Below are 20,760 nucleotides of genomic sequence, written 5' to 3'. Positions count from 1 at the left end.
CATCTCCCAAGGCCCAAATTGGGCCGCGACCCAAGCTGAACTCCCCCTCCCTCACCGGAGGTGGCCGAATCTTCTATGTGAGCACCTCCGTTATCCTCAGGGACCCCTTCTGTCACCTGAAGATTATTGCGTTCGCTAGCTGCCGGGCCTAGCCAGAGCGCTAGTAGCCATATCTTAGAGACTCTAAAATGAAACAGGATTTATTCTATAAATCGTACTAAAGCCTTATTTCTTCCTTATTTTTTCTTATCCTAATCACAATGGGGGAGCGAATGTAATTCCATAAGACATTTTTTTCCTTCTTTTTTTTCTTTTTTCTAAGTAAAAGAGAGGAACTGGCCGCCCCTCTCCGTCCGGAAGGTCAGAGGTTGTCCTCCCAGGGGGTCTCTGGGAACGCAAACACACTACCGTTGTTGGCAAGCAGCTCGCCTGCTCCGAAAGTTCAGACAGAAGCCAAAACATTTGTTACGGACTCATTCTGGTTTCCTGGTGCAGAGGGTCTGGAACATGGGAGAACACGAAGGAAACAACTCGTGCTTCTCTTTGTAACGGAATCAAGACAAGTGTTTTCTCAACAGCGGTCAACCAATAATGTTCGCATAATGTCTTGGGCCTAACAACCTAACACTTTCTCAGATATGATCTACTCATAACCTTGTATTATTTCCCCTGGTATACTGCAGACATTACACGATACATTCTTAGTTTCCCGGCAACGTGTAGCGGGGTGAGCCTTACACATTATACAGACGATGTAGGGATGTGTTCAGAGGCATTTCAGAGCTTATCCATATTTAAGGCCTCGGCACCCCGTTGGCAGCTCCAGGCGTGGACGGGCTGCCTCTGAGGCTGGCCATTGACCATTTATTCATGAAGTCAAGACTCAGTGGCAGCCAGGTAGCCCCAACTCTCTACCAACTTAAAGTGCTTAAATCCAGAATGAATATTTCATCCTCAACTTCATCCTTTAGAGTCCCTTCAAAGCAAAAAATAAATAAAATAAAAAAAGTCAGAAAGACAAGGAGGGAAGGAGGGAGGGAAGGGAGGGAGGGAGGGAGGGAGGGAGGACACCGCAGGTGATGCGAGACCTCTCTGTAACCCAGTCAAAGTAAACAGGTGGGCTGGGAAAAAGAGAGAGAGAGAGAGAGATAGAGAGGGAGTGGAGGTGCAGCTTACAGGCCTCTTCAAGGTCAGAGCAGGGAGGAAGAAGGTTAGTATTCACTCCCTCCCTCCCTCCCTCTCTCCCTAGCAAAACAGCGTCTGAACCTCTTACCTTTCATGTGAGAGAGAGAGAGAAAAAAGCTTGGGGGTGGGGAAAAAAAGGCCTCAGAAAAGCAAAACGTTGTTGGGCACAGATTGACAACATCCAGGGAATCTTTCCTTTTGTGTGTGTGTATGTGAAAGAACTCTGTTAAGAAGAAACCTACAGTATATAGAGAAAAGCCCCCAGATCACTGCTAATGTAAATGTATGATGGGCAGGCCAGGAGCGAGTGGACTCACTCACTCCTCCCTTCCCTCCCTCCCTCCCTCCCTCCCTCCTTCTCTCATTTTGATCTGTCTATCCCTGGCCCGTGTCTGTCTCAGACAGGAGAGGAGAGGCTGGCAGGTGCCTGTGTGCTGAGGTATTGAGGGCTATGAAATATTTACCAAAGCAATAATGACTCCCCGGACAGAGAGAGGAGAAGAAAAGAGAGAGAGAGAGAGAGGAGAAGGAAGACGAGGAGGAGGAGGAGGAGGAGGCAAAAAAAAGAGAAGAGAGCAGAGTGAAAACTGCCGGTCTTCTCTAAGAAGAGGGGGATGATTGAAGTTAGTCCTAGTCTTTCACTTCAGCTCCCTTCGCTTTGTTCTCTGCCGAAAGAACACTAGCAATCAACCAATCACGTCCAGTCCTATTTCCCTGTTTCAAAGCGCAGAGCCGTGGTGACGGCAGCACTGTGACAAGCAACGTGTTTGGCCTTTTCATAGCATCACGGGGACATGATAGATTCCAAATAAACACTAGGAAATTACAGGGAACTAACAACACACTCCAGCAAATGTGCGGGAACACACATACGCGCATGTGCACACACACACGCGCACACACACACGCGCACACACACACACACACACACACACACACACACACACACACACACAGGTTGTAAGAACAGGGGTGTAATATAATAAACCTCTGAGCTTGAGGAGACTGAAGACTGATACTTTAACGTGTGCCCCCCCCCCCCCCCCCCCCGTGTTTACCTCTGAGCAGGCAGGACCGGGCCGCCCGCTGAGGAGGGTTTGATCCGGACGGCGAGGCCTTCTTGTTCTTGTTTCAGACGGAGGAAGAGGAAGGAAGTGGTACCACCTCCACGCTGCTGCTGCTGCTGTTTTCACAGTCCTCACACCCCGTCATGAGGCTGCTGGGCGGGGGGGGGGGGGGGGGGGGGGGAGCAGGGGTGGGGGGCAGGGGGGGGACAAGCATGAACCCTACAGTACATACCGACCCGATGTGGGAGTCCAAGGTAGAGTTGCTTATGAGAGGTGTGTCCAAAAAAGTCTGTCCGTCCGTCCGTTAGTCCGTCCGTCCCCCCATAGGGGAGGCGCCCCACTTCCTGGCCAGCATGTCTGACACACTGGACACATGACCTTTGACCTCCGGTCTCACCTGAGTGTCAGAGCCCACTCCCTCGGCCCCCCCCACCCCCAACCCCGGGGGGTCATGGGTATTTCCCGGGTCAGAGATGACACAGCAGTCCAGTGTTGTTCTGAGGCGGAGGCGCCGGGCCCCCGCATGTCAGCGCCACGGCGGCCCAGAGGAAGCCGACTGTCAGGAGCAGAACAGAACCGGCGCGGGGCTGCAGGCGGTGTGCGGTGGCGCGGCTCACGCCGGATCTTTGTTTTCATACCGAGATTTGTTTTGTTTTGAAAGTATGGATTTTTGTTTTCTTCCATCTGTATTAATATGACCATTAATTTTCTCTGTACATATGTAGATATTGCTAAACCAGCGGGGGGGGGGGGGGGGGGGGAGAGAAAGAGAGAGAAAAAAAAGATTGAACGGCTTTTAAAATAAATGTAGCAATGAGCAACCATAATTGATCACGATGACGGAGTGCTGGGGCTGGCGGGGGGGCCGCGGCGCTCTGACAAATGACCAGACACGACCTTAAGAGCTGACCTACACAGAAAAAAAAACAGGGCCCGTGAAAAAAAAAAAAAAAAAAAGAGAGAGAGAGAGAAAAAAAAAAAGAGAAAGAAAAATCCATGCGACCGAAGTAAAGCGCCTCTCGTCTGATGAGCGATGTTAAACAACAACTGGCCTGCCGGAGCAATTACCATGATTGGAGTGCAGTGGTATTGTAGAGGCTTGAGTGTGCCCCCTCCCCTCCCTCCCCCTCCATCCCCCCTCCCTCCCCTCCTCTCCTTCATTGGCCGCAAGGGCCCTGGTCCTCATTAGCATGCATGCTTTTACAGGCTTCGGGCCAGCCCTGTCAATGCTCTCCACTTTATTTATTAGCAAATAGAGACAGATGGAGAAGGAGGAGGTGGTATTGACTAACCATAGCCTTTTAAACAGGAATCAATGGCAGGGTGGGGCACGGAGACAGGGGTATTAACTCACTAATACGGCCTTATGAAATGACTGGTCGGGTTTCGGACCGGACCGGGAGCTAGCTGAGTGTCTTGGAGCTGAGTGGACCCCAACAGCGGCTAACACGGCCCCTGCTTTTGTTTTGACTAGGAGGGGTCGTGGTGTGGAGGGGTGGTGGGGGGTTGGAGATGGGGGGGAGGGGAGTGGGCTGGGTTGGGCCTGCTTACATGCGAGCAGAGCGTCGCTGACAACAGATTTATAAGCGGAGGCATTGCGGCATCGATCCCATTGATTAGCCGCGCGGGCGCGTTAGCGGTTTGATTTTAGTGGCAGAAAGGCATTACGGAGGAGAGGAGAGAAGGGGCTTATGGGGGTTGTGGTGGGAAGGAGGTTCGATCGGGCGGCGCGGGCACACGGGTGTTGTGGTTGGATAGAGAGAGAGAGGGAGAGAGGGAGAGAGAGGGAGAGAGAGGGAGAGAGGGAGGGTGGTACAGATACAGGGGTAGAAGACAAAGAAAACAGGAGGAGTGGAGAGGTAGAAGACAGAGGGAGGAGGAGGAGTGGAGAGGTAGAGAGGTAGAAGACAGAAGGAGAAGTAGAGAGGTAGAAGACAGAGGGAGGAGTGGAGAGGTAGAGAGGTAGAAGACAGAAGGAGGAGGAGTGGAGAGTTAGAAGACAGAGGGAGGAGTGGAGAGCAGAGGAGGAGTAGGAGGAGGAGGAGTGGAGAGGTAGAGAGGTAGAAGACAGAGGGAGGAGTGGAGAGGTAGAGAGGTAGAAGACAGAGGGAGGAGTGGAGAGGTAGAGAGGTAGAAGACAGAAGGAGGAGGAGTGGAGAGTTAGAAGACAGAGGGAGGAGTGGAGAGCAGAGGAGGAGTAGGAGGAGGAGGAGGATCATGGCGGAGCTCCAGGAGGGAGCAGGGCTGAGCCACGACTGCTGTCAGAGGTCATCAACATCATCTATATTAATGAGCTTTATCATTGGCCAGCGCCGCGCCGCTAATCCAACACGGGACAACTCATCCCCAATAACCCTCCCTGCCAGCCCAGCACTGGGACCACATGAGCCTCCGTGAGCCGGCTGCCTTAAACCACCTACTGAAAGGCAATTAGGAGTTTAACCTGGACGCAGCCAGCAGAATCCAGAGAGGACTCCTTCTCAAGTCTCCAGTCAAATAGAGCAGGGCAGGAGGGGAGAGGGGGGGGATGGGGAGGGGGAGGGGGAGGGGGGGTGAGAGAGAGAGAGCGAAACAGACAGAGAGGGTGAAGAAAAAACAACAGAGAGAGAAAGAAGAATAGACGGAGGACAGCAAGGTTGGGGGGGGAGTTTGGGAGAGGTATAGAGGGGGGGGAGAGATGGGGAAGAGTGAGGCTGAGGGAGGTGGAGAGGGGGGAGAGATAGAGAGGGGGGAGAAGTAGCGAGGGGGGAGAGATAGAGAGGGGGGAGAAGTAGAGGGGGGGGGGGGGTGGAGAGACACTCAGTGGAAGCTCAGCTCAGTGTACACAGCATCGCCTGGCTGAGAGAAAGGTCATGTGGTCTCTCCGAGGACTCCCTCAAATAAAGTCCCCCATCATGCACTTTCCTCAGCAAACAACCTCCTCTGCTCTTTATTAACTAAATATGAGGGGGACTTTGACCGGGGGACAAAAAATTCAATATTTTCCACCACCAAATATTTAAACCGAGCAAATAAACAGACAAATAAATAGATCTCCCCTCCCTGAGGCGGAGGTGTCGGCCAGCCCTCTGGAGGTAATTTGACGGCCCAGAGTTATTTCAGAGGGGGCCAGAGCCCAGAGCGATTCAGCCCCTCATTTGAGGAGCTGTCAATCAAAGTGTGGCGTTGCTGTTGCCGCCGTGGAGGTGTGTGACGGTGTGTGTGTGTCACCAGCTGCAGATCGATCTTCAAGGTTGGAGCAGATAAGGTGAGTGCCTCTTCTGATGAATACATCACACCATCCACCCTTCCTCTCTCCCTCCCTCCCCCGCCTCAGTCTCTCCCTCCCTCCCTCCCTCCCTCCCTCTGTTCGTCCTCCACCTCTCTGCGCTATCAAAACATCTTAATGCTTGCCTAATAGCCTAGGCTTTCATGGCATCTGTGTCCAGGAGATGCATTAAACATGATAACCGTGAGAAAGCGGAGAGAGAGAGAGGGAGAGAGAGAGAGAGAGAGCGATAGAGAGAAAGAGGAAGGTGCAGTGGCTTGTCTCTGCTAATTCCACGCGGCTGATTAGGTTTTAAAAGCGCCGCGTCAGGCGTTGTTCTCACTCTAGGGAAACTCATACCGCTTCTAGCCTCTAAAAGGAGGATGTTCACTTAGGTTGTTTTTCTTTGTTGGACAGGGGGGACAGGGGGGACAGGGGCGGTCTGGGGGGGCATCGAGCGAGAGGCCAGTGATATCAAAAAAGCCTTTCATCCATTTTAAATGAGATGCAGATGACTCCGTGGCTGGCCCCTGCTCGCCGCTTTTTGGCCGAGATGTAACGTTTTCGGGAGAAGCAGAAGCCGTTCTAATTCCCCTAATGGAGATGGCACGGCGCTAACTAGGCTAATGCTAACGCTAAGGAAGTGAAAACATAAAAGTCAGCACAAACGGCCACAGTGTGTGACTTCTGGACGGGGGGACGGGACAGGGTGTTAGCGTTAGCCTAGTTAGGATGAAGCTGTGAGAGTGAGTGGATGGGGGGGGGGGGTGGGAGGGGAGGGGAGGGGTAAAGAGAGACAGGGATTCAGAGGCCAGAGGAGCTGAGGGGTGACCGGGACTGTGATGATGGGAGAGGAGATGATTGGAGCGGGGGGCTGTTGGTGCCAGTGGGGTCCAGGGAGGGCCGGACCGGTCCACAGACAGGGTCCACCAGGCCCCGGCGAGCAAAAGTGGGTCAGAGAGAGGGACTTCAGAGCCGTGACTGGAGATCAAGGCTGGGGGGGGGGAGGGGGAGGGGGTGGGGGTGGGGGAGAGATGGAGGGGGTTGGGGGGTGGGGGGGGGCAGGGGGTAGGGGGGGGTGCTTAGAGGACAGACGGGCTGGTGACCAGAGCCAGGACACAGAGGTCCAAACATGCTCCAGATCCAACATCCAACTATGCCACTGTTTGATCTGCGCCCCCGCATCCCCACCCCCACCCCCACCCCCACACACACACACCAACCCCAAGCCCCCCCAGAACCCCCTCCCCTCTGGAGCTCATTAAAACGACTCAGCTGCTGGGATCACAACAACAACAACAACAACAACAACGACATAAATACATCAACACCGACAACATCAACAACACTTACACTCCCAGAAACATCTCTCCAGCACATTAATCCTGATACTTAGTGAACTGAGCGCTGGTGGAAGTGTCAGAAGTGGTGCGCAGACACTCACTCAGAGGACGGGGAGCGGATCGGACGGGCTGTTTGACTCTTTGAAAAGCAGCTTTGGCAGTCAGCAACCCTACTGACCCCGTGTTGGGCCCAGCCAGACTGGAGGCACAGCGGGAGGTGGGGAGAAGAACTGTGTGTGTGTGTGTGTGTGTGTGTGTGTGCGTGCGTGTATGTGGGTGTGTGAGGGAGATACAGAAAGACATTGTGTGTGTGTGTGTGTGTATATGTGTGAGAGAGAGAGTGAGTAAGATACAGAATGACAGAGAGTAGGTGTGTGCATATGTGTGTGTGTGTGTGTGTGTGTGTGTGTGTGTGTGTGTGTGTGTGTGTGTGTGTGAGTGTGTGTGTGCATGGGTGTGTATGTGTTGAGATGCTGTGTACAGGGGCTTTAGTAATGACCAGAGGGGCACAGAGCTCATGGTTTTGACAGCCCACTCATTCTGAACAGAAACACAGAATCCCCACCTGCATGATGTGTTTATCCCATGTGGAGGCTCCCCTCTCCCACCACCATACATACACACACACACACACACACACACACACACACACACACACACACACACACACACACACACATACATACACACTTGAGGGGCTGCACTGGGGAGCTGCTGTCATGGGCTATAACCCACTCACTAGTCAGGCATAGGGGTAGTGGAGAGAAGAGTTGAAGAGAGGAGATCAGAGAGCGAGAGAGAGAGAGAAAGAGAGAGTCCATGGATAAGGCAATGAAGGAACGGGAGACGAGAAAAAAAAATCAAATTAAGTTGTTTTTTCTTTTACGTGACGTATGACAAGTCACTTGATTGATGAAGCCCAAAACATTATGTGTGTGCTGTTTTCCCATGTGTGTTGGATGCTTGTGTTGGATGCTTTCCACATACACTCCATGTTGAACAGTATGTGTGTTCATAGGGGGGAACCAGAAACCATTTCAATGGACTTTTTGCTAAGCCATGTCCCTTTTTAAAACTCGGACAAACAAACAACGCTTCACTGACAGTGAATGACTGACCGAACGTGACTGAATGACATTCAATGACTTACAATGGCGGGAGTTGGCAAATTTCTGATTTCTGATTTACCACAGCAAGTAATAGACATGTTTAAAAAAAAAAAAAGAGTCTAGAAGCTTTTCACCATCAGATATTAGCGAGTTGTTTGTCTGAGTCTTCTGCATTTTCGAGTGTGGCTTAGCGATAGGTCCATTGGTCATTTCACACTTTTTATGACCCTTAGCACAACGACCCAACATTGTTACACACCATTGAGAGTAACTGAGGCAATGACTTGCAGAATCAATCAAGTCAGTGCAGTGGCGGTGTTGACTGCTGTTTGTCTGTGTTTGACTAACGACCAGAGACCATCCCATGGCCCTCAGTGGCCCTAGAGTTGTGATGCTATCTACCCTGCTCCTACAATTACTACTGCCTCTCTGCCCCTAGGGCTCACACCAGTCTGGGCACTTAAAACACACACACTTACATGTACACACACACTTGCATGCACACACACACAGGAATGCGCACACACACACAGACACATACGCACGGGCACACACACACACACACACACACACACACACACACACACACACGCACACCCCTAACCCCCATCCTTAGACACATGACAGGGATATGATCCCCAAACCGATACTTTTTCCAACACACACGCACCTGGTTATTTTATCTCCCCTTGCGCCTACCTATTGTTGTCCTAATTGAGGGAGGGTTTCTGTTTTGCTGACCCCCCCAACCCCTACAAAGCCCCCCCACCCCCCCTAAGCCAGAACAATGCATACCTGTACCTCTCTTCAGTGGTGCGTAATTGTCTCCTCAAGTGGATCACCCCCCCCCCCTCCCCAACAAACACACACACACACACACACACACAGCCCCAGGGACAGTGTGTTAGAAACCATCCATCACTCAGTCACTCAGCCAGTACAGGAAGTAGTTAACATGGCCGACCTCTGAGACTGTGGACAGTTGGGGGGGGAAACCCACAGAACAATGGCTCCACTTCATCATCCCGCACACATCCATCAATCAGTCAGCTCTGGTTTGTTCTACTAATCCAGCCGGTTCATTGAAGGATCATAGAGAGAGAAAGAGAGAAAGAGGGTGACTATGCTGTTCTTTTGTTCCGGGTACATACAGGGTACTGTACTGTGAAATCCCCGGAGCTCAGTGTGTTTCAGTGGGGTTTGAGCGGGAGTTATCCCAAGGTAAAGGTACAGTTAGGTAAAACCGTGATGTATTGTCGTGTGCGAGCACACACACACACACACACACACACACACACACACACACACACACACACACACACACACACAAAGATTAAGATCCATTCTGGGAAGGAAGCAAGGAAACATGACATCAGGTATGCTGGTAGACCAGTGAAGCAGGCCTCTACAAATGTGTGTGTGTGTGTCTGTGTGTGTGTGTGTGTGTCTGTGTGTGTGTGTGTCTGTGTGTGTCTGTGTGTGTCTGTGTGTGTGTGTGTGTGTGAGTGTGTGTGTGTGTGTGTGTGTATGTGTGTGTGTGTGTGAGGCTTATATTGGTTGTGTAAGCCTAACAAGCCTTCCCTAGACACAGCCAGAGGGAGAGGCCATTATTAGCAGCAGGAGTGAACTAACACTCCTCTTCACACCCCTGAGCTGAGCTGAGCTGAACTGGGCTGTCACGGTTCTGTCCTAGCACGGTTAAAACAGCTGCATAGCCCGCCCAGCACGGTCCAGCCCAGCCCAGTCCAGCACAGGCCAGCACAGCTCAGTTCGGTTCGGCTAAGTAACCGTGTGAAAATGGGTTGTAGACAGGCAAAAAAACAAAGACCCGTCTGTCACATTAGAAGAGCTTGGTACTAGATGGTTCTGGAGGAGACCGAGAGGGGAGCAGGGTTCGGAGGGAGAGCACGGCCGTGCATGTCGACACACACTCAGGCTAATTTGTTTACCAGTGAGAAAGGCTCAGCCCAGTAAATAACGGGCCTTTGTACAGAGGGCTGCCAGGGGGTCCATCCCATCTATCTGGTGGTGAGGGGGGCCGTGAGAGGGCCAGGCCAGAGCCCTGTAACTCACACCAGCCTGACAAATGAGTCTGGATACACTGCTCAAATACTCCCTGGGAAAGGTAAAACACACACACAGATGTACTCGCGCGGCCTGGCAAACACACCGGGGAGACACACGAGGACACGGACGCAGACACACTCGTGTGCGCGCACGCACACGCACACACACACACACACACACACAGAAAAGAATACAGGCATGCACAGACACACACAAGCTCACACACACACACACACACAGACACAGACACACAAACGAATACAGGCACGCACAGACACACAGACACACAGACATACAGACACACACACACACACACACACACACACAATGCCAGAGGTGACACACAGTGGTGATAAAAAGGACACAGAGAGCACAGGGTGATAAAACAGTGTTGTTTTATTTACTGCCATTCCTATTGCTTTAGATAGACAAGCTGTGGAGTACGCAGCAGAGGAGTGAAACTCAACAATACTGCCAGTTCTACAATCTCTCCTAAAAACATACAGCAACTTATAAGCAACAACAAATAAGCAAGAGAACAACATTTGGCAACCATTAAACCATTTTGAAGAAAGAAAAAAAAAAGAAAAAAAAGAGAGAGAAAGAAATGGGAAAAAAAAGAAGAACGGAAGAAAAAGAGACTGCATTATTTTATTTATTTATTGAAAATGGTACAGCGTTACTACATCATGACGGGCAAGATCGAGAGAGAAATCAAAAAGAGGGCTACTCGCCTTCGACAAGCGCCCTCTTTTTTCCACCCTTTTTCTTCTTCTTTTTTGTAACTTTTCCCCCCCGCTTTTTTCAAAGCAGATTTTTGTCAGAAGTCGTGGATGTCTCTCCCGGCCCGCAGCGTTACAGGGAAAGTGGTGCTCTACACGGTTTTTAAGAGTAATTAAAAGCGATTGAACAGCTGTAATTATGAATAGCGGCGTTTCTGTTCCGGGGTCTCTGTATCAGCCCTGGCTTTCATCAGCGCCGAGCACAGAGACGCCCCGCCTCACTCTCTCTCCTTCCTCTCTAGCACAAACATCTCCTGGTCTCGCTGCTAGCATAGCTACGCTCTATCATGCTGCTACACACACACACACACACACACGGACGCACACACACGCGGACGCACGCACGCACGTGCACATACACACACACACACACACACACACACACACATGCAGACACACACACAGAAATAGACACACACATGCACACAAAGACACACACATACACACACACACAGACAGACGCGCACACATCCAGATGCGTGCACACACAGAAACAGACGCACAGACACAGATACACACACACACACACACACACACACACACACCTCGTTAACACAATCCATCTTTGGTAATGTCATTCTGAACAGTAAAAGTTCTGGTTATGCAATACAATACAGGTGAAGTGATGATGACTTCAAAGACTCTACAGCACCACCATGGATTAGAACCTCTGTGTCGAAGCGGTTAACAGCTAAATGTCTGATGACTATTCTGTGTGTCGGTTCCGTACACGAAGCTGGTTAAATGTGATAAGCTTGCACTGAGTACATTACTGAAATAATAAATACCTAGATATTGAATGCTAATTATCCTCCGCAAGTGCCGAATGTTAGACCTCGGTGAGGTCGGATACCGTTGCTAGCTATCGCGTGGTTAACAAAGCACTACTCGGGGGGTCCTATCGTCCCGTCGCGGCCGGACAAAGCTAGTCGGAGCTGGGGGGTGAGGTGGGGGTGAGGTGGGGGTCAGGGTGGAGCTGTGTAACACTGTGTAACCCCCCAAAACCAGAGGACGTCCACGAAGAGCAGGTCGGCCCCTGTCCTTGGTGGTCTGTCCCAGCTGATGGGGGGGCCGTCCGGGAGGGGAGGCGGGGGGGTGGGGGGGAGGGCGAAGCGATGGTGGGGGTCTCTCTTTCTTCTCTTTCTCTCTTTCCCTCTCTCCGTCTCTCGGCGGCCACCCATCCATCCGTCCTTCACATCCTGACAGAGGGGAGGAAGCACAGCCCGGTCATCCGTCCGTTCACAGCCAATCAGGAGGCAGATCCGTACAACGGCTGGTCATTGAGATGTCACAGCGCAGGCGGAGCCGGTTTAAGACCTGGCCACACGCTGCAGTTAGGACAGGCAGGACAGGGGGAGCCAGAAACATAAGGTTGTCTATGACGGGGGGGGGGGTGTGTGCAGTATAACGGAGAGTAATGTCTGTAGAGTCCAAATGCTAGAAGGACCGGATCATTAAAGCATATTTATGAGTCAGTAAGGGCACTGTTATTTACAGTGTGTGTGTGTGTGTGTGTGTGAGTGTGTGTGTGCTTGTGTGTTTATGCATGCATGCGTGTGTGTGTGTGTGTGTGTGCGCGCGTGTGTGCGTGCTTGAGTGTGTTTGTGAATTTAACTAACACTCCTAAAAAGTGTGTGTTTTTTTTCCGCCCCACCTCCAGAGTAGAGACTCCACCCGGTTGATGATGTCAGCCAGGTCAAAGGGCAGGGGCATGGCGGGGTCGTCGTCGGCCCAGAAGGGCCGGTCCACGGGGGCCTCCTCTGGGGGCAGGGTCTGGGCCAGGCTGGAGTGGCACCTGGAGGGACGACACAGAACCAACAGGACGGGTCAACTCCTGACTGACAACCGTAGATACAGAGTTCTCACACCTTCTGAAACATCAAATTCAAGCACCTTTCAAGGACTTTCAAGACTCAATTCCTTGAAATTCAAGGGCCCACCATGGCACAGTTTGAGACAGATCTAGATGAGAATGTATATAATAGGAATGACCATGAACGTTTTTCAAATCTAACGGCGTTATGTCGGTTTAAAATCTAGCTAACGAATGAACCTTAGTAACTAGGATGGTTGTTTTATTCCCTTCTACATGTTACCTATATGTTTTTTTAGAGAGAGAGAGAGAGAGAGAGAGAGAGAGAGGGTAAGTCAAGCACTTTCAATGACCCATGTCGATTAAAAAAAAAAAAAAATCTCAAATTCACAAACATTTGAGGATTTCAAGGACCCGTGGGAACCCTGTATATAGATGGTACATAAATCAATGTCTGCTAATCATCACCACAAGACGCACGCACACACACACACACACACACACACACACACACACCTCTACATAACAGCATGACAACACTCTCATGTGAGGGAGTCACACTTTATGACAAGCAGATATGAGATGGTTATCTGGTCTTTATTTAAGTGACAGACAGAGAATTTGAAGAGGATGGATGACAAAATGGCAGGTCAGTGGTGTGTGTTCTTCTTGTGTGTGTGTGTGTGTTGTTTGTTTTCCCTAAACACACAGGGCAGTGCATGTTTGACCAGGGGGCTGTCGGCTTGTGTGTTTCCTCTCCTCTTTATGGCTCCCAATGAGAATGGGCCCTAATTAGACCCTGTAAGTGTAGGGCAGAGAGAGTGTGTGTGTGTGTGTGTGTGTGTGTGTGTGCGCGTGTGTGTGTGTGTGTGTGTGCGTGTGTGTGTGTGTGTGTGCGTGTGCGTGTGTGTGTGTGTGTGTGTGAGTGTGAGTGTGTGGGAGTACTGTATGTGTGGGTGTGCCTGCCTGTCTGCTTACAATATCTGTTTGTCTGTCTGTCTGTCTGTCTAGATATCCTCTGTCTGTCTGTCTAGATATCTCTGTCTGTCTGTCCCCAGGCCAGGCTCGGCGTGGTAGGTGATCTCTCAGAGAGGTGATGAGTCAGGGACATGCTTCTGTACACAGGTATGTGGTGTAGTGTGTATCAACCTGAGGAGAATGCAGGGTATGTATCATGTACAGTGATTAATGCTCCAGTCATCTGACACAACGCCAGATGGTTTCACTGGAACTCCTTTATTACAGCTAGGATGAGAGAGAGAGAGAGAGAGAGAGAGAGAGAGAGAGAGAGAGAGAGAGAGAGAGAGAAAACAGCCCTTTGATGTTATTAAATGATGTTTCTGCAGAGAGATGATTAATAAGTTGGAGTCTGACTCTGTTTTCCACCTCTGTTGGAAGCCCCCGCCCCCCCCAGAAGGCTCCCAAAAGCATCGTGAGTCACGGTCTTTGTCAAATCGTCAGTGTAAACGTTTGCTGAGGTGACTCTGTGGCGGTTTGGGGGCTGTCACCGTAAATCGGCTGTCTCCACGGTGACAGATGAAGGTGACCTCTGACCTGGAAGAGCAAGGGGAGGGAGGGAAGGTGGGAGGGGAGAGGTGGGAGTGGAGATGGGAGGGGAGGGAGGGAAGGTGGAAGGGGAGATGGGGGGGAGGGAGGGAAGGTGGAAGGGGAGATGGGGGGGAGGGAGGGAAGGTGGAAGGGGAGATGGGGGGGAGGGAGGGAAGGTGGAAGGGGAGATGGGGGGGAGGGAGGGAAGGTGGAAGGGGAGATGGGGGGAAGGTGAAAGAGGAGGGAGGGAGGGAGGGGTAACTACTCCCTCCAGCCAGGAGAGAGGCCAGTGATACGCCACACTCAGACATTATTAAAAAGGTCTGGTCTGTCTGGACACCACACCGCCCACACACCCAGCCAACCCCCCCCCCCCCGACACCCCCCTCCCCCCTCCCATTACCCACACCCACCCACCCACCCAACACAAACCTCATCCCTACCTCAGACACCTCACCACATCATCCCACCCCACCCTCTTATGTCTCTGTGGTCCCTAACAGGGAGGGTGTGTGTGTGGGTGTGGGTGTGTGTGTGTGTTATGGATGTGACGGTGGGTGTGGGTGGTGGTGGTGGTGGGTTGGGGGGGGCTGGAGGCTCTTAAGAGTGGCCAGGGGACAGCCAGTCGTCGGCCACAATTTGCGGTTAGATATATTTTACCGGGGGCCACTTAATGGCTGAGCAGCTCTCGGGCTAAGTGCCCCACTTCAGCCTGGGCTGGCCGGCCCTCCGTAGGTAGTACATTACAGCCAGAGAGGAGCGAGGGTATTACCATAGAACATTCCAATATATCTTCCACGCTTCAGATCAGGGCTCTGATAATAGCATCTGTTAACATGCGCTAAGTACCATTATGTAGCACATCACTTCATAAATAATACGATTAGGCGACCTTGGGGCTTCGCGACGAGCCGTGTGTTTAAATGTTCTCATTATTTATTTAGGGGTGCGAATTAAAGGAAGCGGCACTTCAGAGGAGGGACGCGCCCGGCATACTCATCCAGCTGGAGAATAAGCGGGGCTCCGAAACGACACAGACACATACTGTACGCGCACACGCGCACGCACTCACACACAGAGACACAGACACAGACACACACAGACACTCACACACACACACACACACACACACACACACACACACACAGGCACATGCACACGCACACACACATACACATACACATACACACAGACACACACTGACACACACACACACACACACACACAAACACACACACACACACACACACACACACACAACACACGTTCAGCTGACATCAGAGCATGGACACTGTAGGCCATGGGAATGCAGCCCTTTGATTTGAGCTGATGAAGTATTCATGGAGGGGTGTGTGTGTATAGAAACACTGGCCTGGTTCTGCCGCCATCACTAAGGATGACGGGGTAACCAGGGTAAACTATCTGGAGAGGCTGATGACATAGAGCTGATAGATATATATATATATATATAAATATATAAATATATATACTAGGGGTGTAACAATTCTCTGATGCGTTGATGTGAATCAGTACAGCTGCACCGGTTCGAAGACGCCAAACCGCCATAAACTGATACGGCAATCACAATCACATAACACATTATTAATGTGGCTGGTTTCATGTTGGGCAGCGTCATCCCCACAACTCTCTTACCTCTTGCCAAAAATAGAGCCGGCCCTTTCACCGTCTTTGCTATCGACCCTAAAGCCAAGTCCAATAACAGCCCAGGTGGTTTTGCTTTAACAACTGCATTGAATCAGGCTGTTATCAGAGACTGGGCATTTAGTAGGAGTTTTACGGTATCTGTTTTGTTCATTGTGACCACCAACAACTAAAAAACTACAACAACAACTATTGTCCTTTGAGCTGGATAAAATTTGGGAGGACAGAAGTCGAGAGTTTGGAAACACTTCGGGTTCTAAATCTTCAATCTGGACCGAAGCGTTGTTGCGATTTGCAAACTTTGTAGAATCAAGTACAAAGGCATCAAGTACTCGGGCATTACCGCCGACCTGTCAACACGTTTGAAAAGATGGCATATCGTCACGGAAACCGTAAGAACACACAGATGTGGGAGATGTTTTAAGATGCTATCTTAGTTCGTGACAAGCTTTTACAAGTTCAAAGCAATGCACTGAATAATTGTGTGGAAATAAAAACAGTGACTTGTTTGGAAGAGTAGTGTTTTGACTTTGATTTAATGTTGAATTGAACCGTATCGAATCTAATACGAATCGGTCTGAAGGGAAAGATTCATACACTCACTGGACACTTTATTAGGAACACCGGCACACCTCATTCATTCAGGTGGTGTAATGGTGCGGGGAATGTTTTTTTTGGCACACTTTGGGCCCATTAATACCATTCAATCATCTAATGCATCCTAAGCATGATAATGCACCATGTCAAAAGCAAAAGTCGTCTCAAACTACTTTTACATGACAATGAGTTCAGTGTTCTTCAGTGGCCTTCCCAGTCACCAGCTCTAAATCCAATAGAACACCTTTGGGATGTGGTAGAAAATGACATTCACAGCTTGAAAGTGCACCCGAAAAACCTGCAGGAATTGCGTGATGCAATCATGTCAACATGGACCAGAATCTCAAAGGAATGTTTCCAACATCTTGTGGGAATCAATGGCACGAAGAATTGAGGCTGTTTTGAGGCTAACACATATCTTAATGATTATACAAAACATACAATTGTCGCAAGTACCATATCCAGTACCAATACAAGTACAATAGCACTGTTTAAATTCAATTAAATATGTCAATATCCACTACGACACCGTGAGCTCTCTTGGTTCATAGAAATGCTGCCAGAACCACAGCGCCAAACACACACACACACACACACACAATCTCAATGCGGCAATTTCCCCTAGCAAACACAGCCTGTTAAACGTAGGGTGAAAGACAAAGGGTTGAGGGGGAGAGAGAGAGAGAGAGAGAGAGAGAGAGAGAGAGAGAGAGAGAGAGAGAGAGAGAGAGAGAGAGAGAGAGAGAGAGAGAGAGAGAAAGAGAGAAGAGGCAGGAGTGTTTGTGAGTCTCCAGTGTTCCAGTGGATTAACCTGAGACAGATATGGGCTAACTATCCCGTCTGGCGCTAGCTCGGTCAGGAGAGATTGGCAATACAATCACTCATTTCAATTTGCCCTGAAACCCTATACCCGGGCCAGGCCCAGCTCAAATGGTATGCTAATGTAAAAGGTATCTGGGATTCTATCTGCCTGCTATTCCTCAGAGGCCTCCCCTCGACTGCACACTGCACTTGAACTATACTATGGGGGGGGGGGCGCTTCTATAGGGCCATGCCCCCCCCCCCCCCCCCCCCCGCATGCTCCAACTAACCACTTTAGCTAAAGTGAGTGTTAATTACGAACAGGCAAAGCAGTCAATAAAAGGTTAATGTAGAAGTCAAAGGATAAATTCCTTTAAGTATTGCATCATTCCACCATCTCCACGACCAACATGGTGCTCGCTGGGCTCCTAATCAATACGTTTTACTGTAATGCGCTCGCCATCGTTTTCTCTCCCCCCTCCCCTCCCCTCTCCTCTCACGCACGTGCACGCCCCCCCCCCCACCGGCCCCCGCTCAGCAGCTCGGATAAAGAAAAGAAAAGAGAGGAGGGGGAGGGAACAAAAATAATAAAAACTGTTGCAAGTAAATAAAATGGTTAACCTCTGCTTCACTTTGCTGTTTCCCCCCCCCCCCCCCCCCACCCTCTCTCTCCCTCTCCCCCATCCCTCTCTCTCTCTCTCTCTCTCTCTCTCTCTCTCTCTCTAAGAGGTGGATATCTTCCCCATCATCAGAACAGTCCATCTCAGGCCAGTGTGTAATTGTGTGCTGTAGCCTCTCGTCAGGGGCCGTACATTAAAAGGCCCTCTGCTCTTAACGGGATGGGAATCAGAGTAATAGACGAGATCAGCGCTTCCCACTCATGCAATTACACTGATAAATGCACGATTGTGTCGGAGCAGAGTGAAAAAAGACCCCGGTACACAGATAGAGGGAGACAACACTTATTGCATTATGGCTACAGGAGGTCGTTTGTAACCACATGGGATGATGGGAGTGAGTGGAGCTTGATTGGGACATTATCTATGGGTAGGGTGAGGTGGGGTGGGGTCGGTCCACACTGATGGACAAGCCTTTCAAAGGGAGGGGTGTGTGTGTGTGTGTGTTTCTGTGTGTGTGTATGCATGTATGTATGTATGTATGTATGTATGTATGTATGTTTATATATGTGTGTGTGACATGTACACAAACTCACAAAAGTATAAAAACACGGCTCGTAAAACACCACTAAAATATGCTCGCTCGTAATGCCGCTTCTCTCTTCAAATCTCCTCAGCTCTCCATGACCTACGTGTTTTGAATTACTGTAATAATTACATATGGGTAGAAAGCGCAGCTCTGCTTTCAGGAACTGTCAGAATTTTTATGATAGCACATTTAGTTTAGGATTTACGGTAATGAGACGAACGCTTGTTAACGCTGTCGGTTTTTACGGCTTTAAAAGAGGATCGCGTTTCGTTTTTCATTTCACCGATTCGAATCGTCTCATATTTGTAGCGATAATCAACTGTCTCGCGATGCGTCGTTACATCCCTAGTGTGTGTGTGTGCGTGTGTGTATTATGTGTGTTTGTGTGCTTGTGCATACATGTGAGTGTGAGCCCGTGGCCGTGTGTGTCTGCGTGCGTGTGTACCGACATGGCGTATGTGTGATGGCCGAGGGAGGACGTGTGAAAGCCTCAGATCACCTGTTTCCTCCTCCTCCCCCTCCTCCTCCTCCTCCTCCCCCTCCTCCTCCTCCTCCTCCTCCTACTCCTCAAGCTGCTTCTCAGAGCTGTGCAGGTGTGAGCCTTTTATGGCCTTGGCACGGCGCAGGGCCCCATCGCCGAGAATGCAATCAAACGAGTCATGCAAAACCAGGCGTGTGTCTCGTAAATCACACTGCCCCCCCGAAGGTAGATACACGCAGAGACACTGGCAGAGAGGCAGGAGCGGTAGGCAAGCAGGCAGGTGGGGGGGGGGGGGGGGGGGGGGGGACAAGCGGGCATGCCTGTGTACACAACCAGCTCCTTGTGTAAGGAGAGGCTTCTAGGTGGAGTCAGGTAGGTAGTCAGTAGATGAGAACAGGGAGGTGTTTAGACAGAGGCCCTGGGTGCGAGGTGTGTGTGTGTGTGGGGCCTGAGCCTGGGATCGCTCCCCCCCCCCCCCCCCCCCCCCCCCCCGCCCACGCAGGCCTCCAGGGGTCCTTCAGAAAGTCCCAGGCTGTCCTCAGTACTGCCTGTGCGAGCAGGAGCGAACACGTGAAATGCAAATGTCTGCAGCCTAGCCTACCGCGTCGCAGTGTGTGTGTGTGTGTGTGTGTGTGTGTGTGTGTGTGCGTGCACACGTGGGCCGACGTCGACGTCGAAGCCATTTCCTCAGGATCAATCGACCGCTATTGTCTGCAGACGGTGCTGACTGCGCAATTTGCGAGCGTGTGAGGTGGGCGATTGCGGAGTCGGGGTGGGGGCGGGAGGGGGGGGGGGGCATCAAATGCGTGACATATGTTCCTTTCATTTTGATTCCTTTTAAAGAGCCCCTCTGCTAATAAAACCAACATCTGATCCACTCTTTCCCTTTAATTAATGGTTGTGGAAAACACGCAAAAATGCTTCTGGAGGCTCTGGGACTGCTTTCTTCCACCAGCCACCCCCCCACGCACGCGCCCCCACAACACAGCCGAGGGACGCTGGGAACAATGCCGTCGTACCTTTGGGTGGGGCGAACTCTGCCCCCTGCCACTGCCTGCCACCCTCGCAGACGCTGTGCGGTCCCCCTGCCAGCTGCAGTCTGGTCTGCTCATTAAACCACATGAAACAAATAGGAACCTTTTTATGAGAGACACCGGGACTCCTACTGTAGTGGGAACACAGGACCGGGGTACTTCGCGTGCTACCAGAATGCTCCTAGAAAGCTACTAGCACGTTGCTAACGCCGCTACTAGCATGCTATTAGACAGCTACTAGAAAGCTATTAGCATGCTGCTAACACCAGCTACTAGCATGCTATTAGAAAGCTGCTAGCACGCAAGGTCACTGCTAGCGGCTGTTGGCTCGAAGCGCAAATGTTTACCGTGAAGGAGGCAGAGACAGAGCAGGGCTCATCAGGGCACACAAACACACACACACACACACACACACACACACACACACACACACACACACACACACACACACACACACACACACACACACCCTGGGTGTTTGATGTGGGCTGACTGAGTGTGTCTGGAGCTGGGGCTGGGGCTGAACCAGATGCCACACAAAAACACACAAGCACCAAGGTAGCCGCTAAATAGCCTAGGATAATTGGAGCCATAAAACACAATTGCAGTCTGGACGCGCAGAGGAGGAGGAGGTGGCCCCCCCACCCACCCCCCCAAACTGCCTCTGCCGCTCTGGAACCAGGTGGACGCCCATTAGACGCTTAACAGCGTAACAAATGACCCAACGCCCCGGCCCTCTCGCCCGCACTCTGCCTCCTCGGGGCTAGGGGATGGAATGCGGCCTAGTGTCAACACGGTTGCGATATTTACGAGCGGAC

The 20,760-nt window shown here is 51.0% G+C and overlaps 1 protein-coding gene across 1 annotated transcript in view; it reads right to left on the bottom strand.

Annotated features, from left to right (window-relative positions):
• Positions 1-10,612: 10,612 nt before the first annotated feature.
• The window catches only part of fto (FTO alpha-ketoglutarate dependent dioxygenase), a gene marked incomplete at its 5' end in the record, with an annotated part of 108,507 nt that continues 98,359 nt past the window's right edge, over positions 10,613-20,760 (bottom strand). Inside the window, 2 exons of the mRNA XM_080539736.1 lie at positions 10,613-11,999; positions 12,455-12,595. Of these exons, the coding sequence (XP_080395862.1) occupies positions 11,993-11,999; positions 12,455-12,595 (148 nt within the window). The 3' untranslated portion in view covers positions 10,613-11,992. The remainder of the gene's footprint in view (positions 12,000-12,454; positions 12,596-20,760) is intronic.

Source organism: Nansenia antarctica, assembly GCF_963989245.1.
Source record: "Nansenia antarctica genome assembly, chromosome: 9".
Taxonomy (NCBI): Eukaryota; Metazoa; Chordata; class Actinopteri; order Argentiniformes; family Microstomatidae; genus Nansenia; species Nansenia antarctica.
Note: the sequence above shows the minus strand (reverse complement) of the source record. Positions and strands in the feature narration are given on the sequence as shown.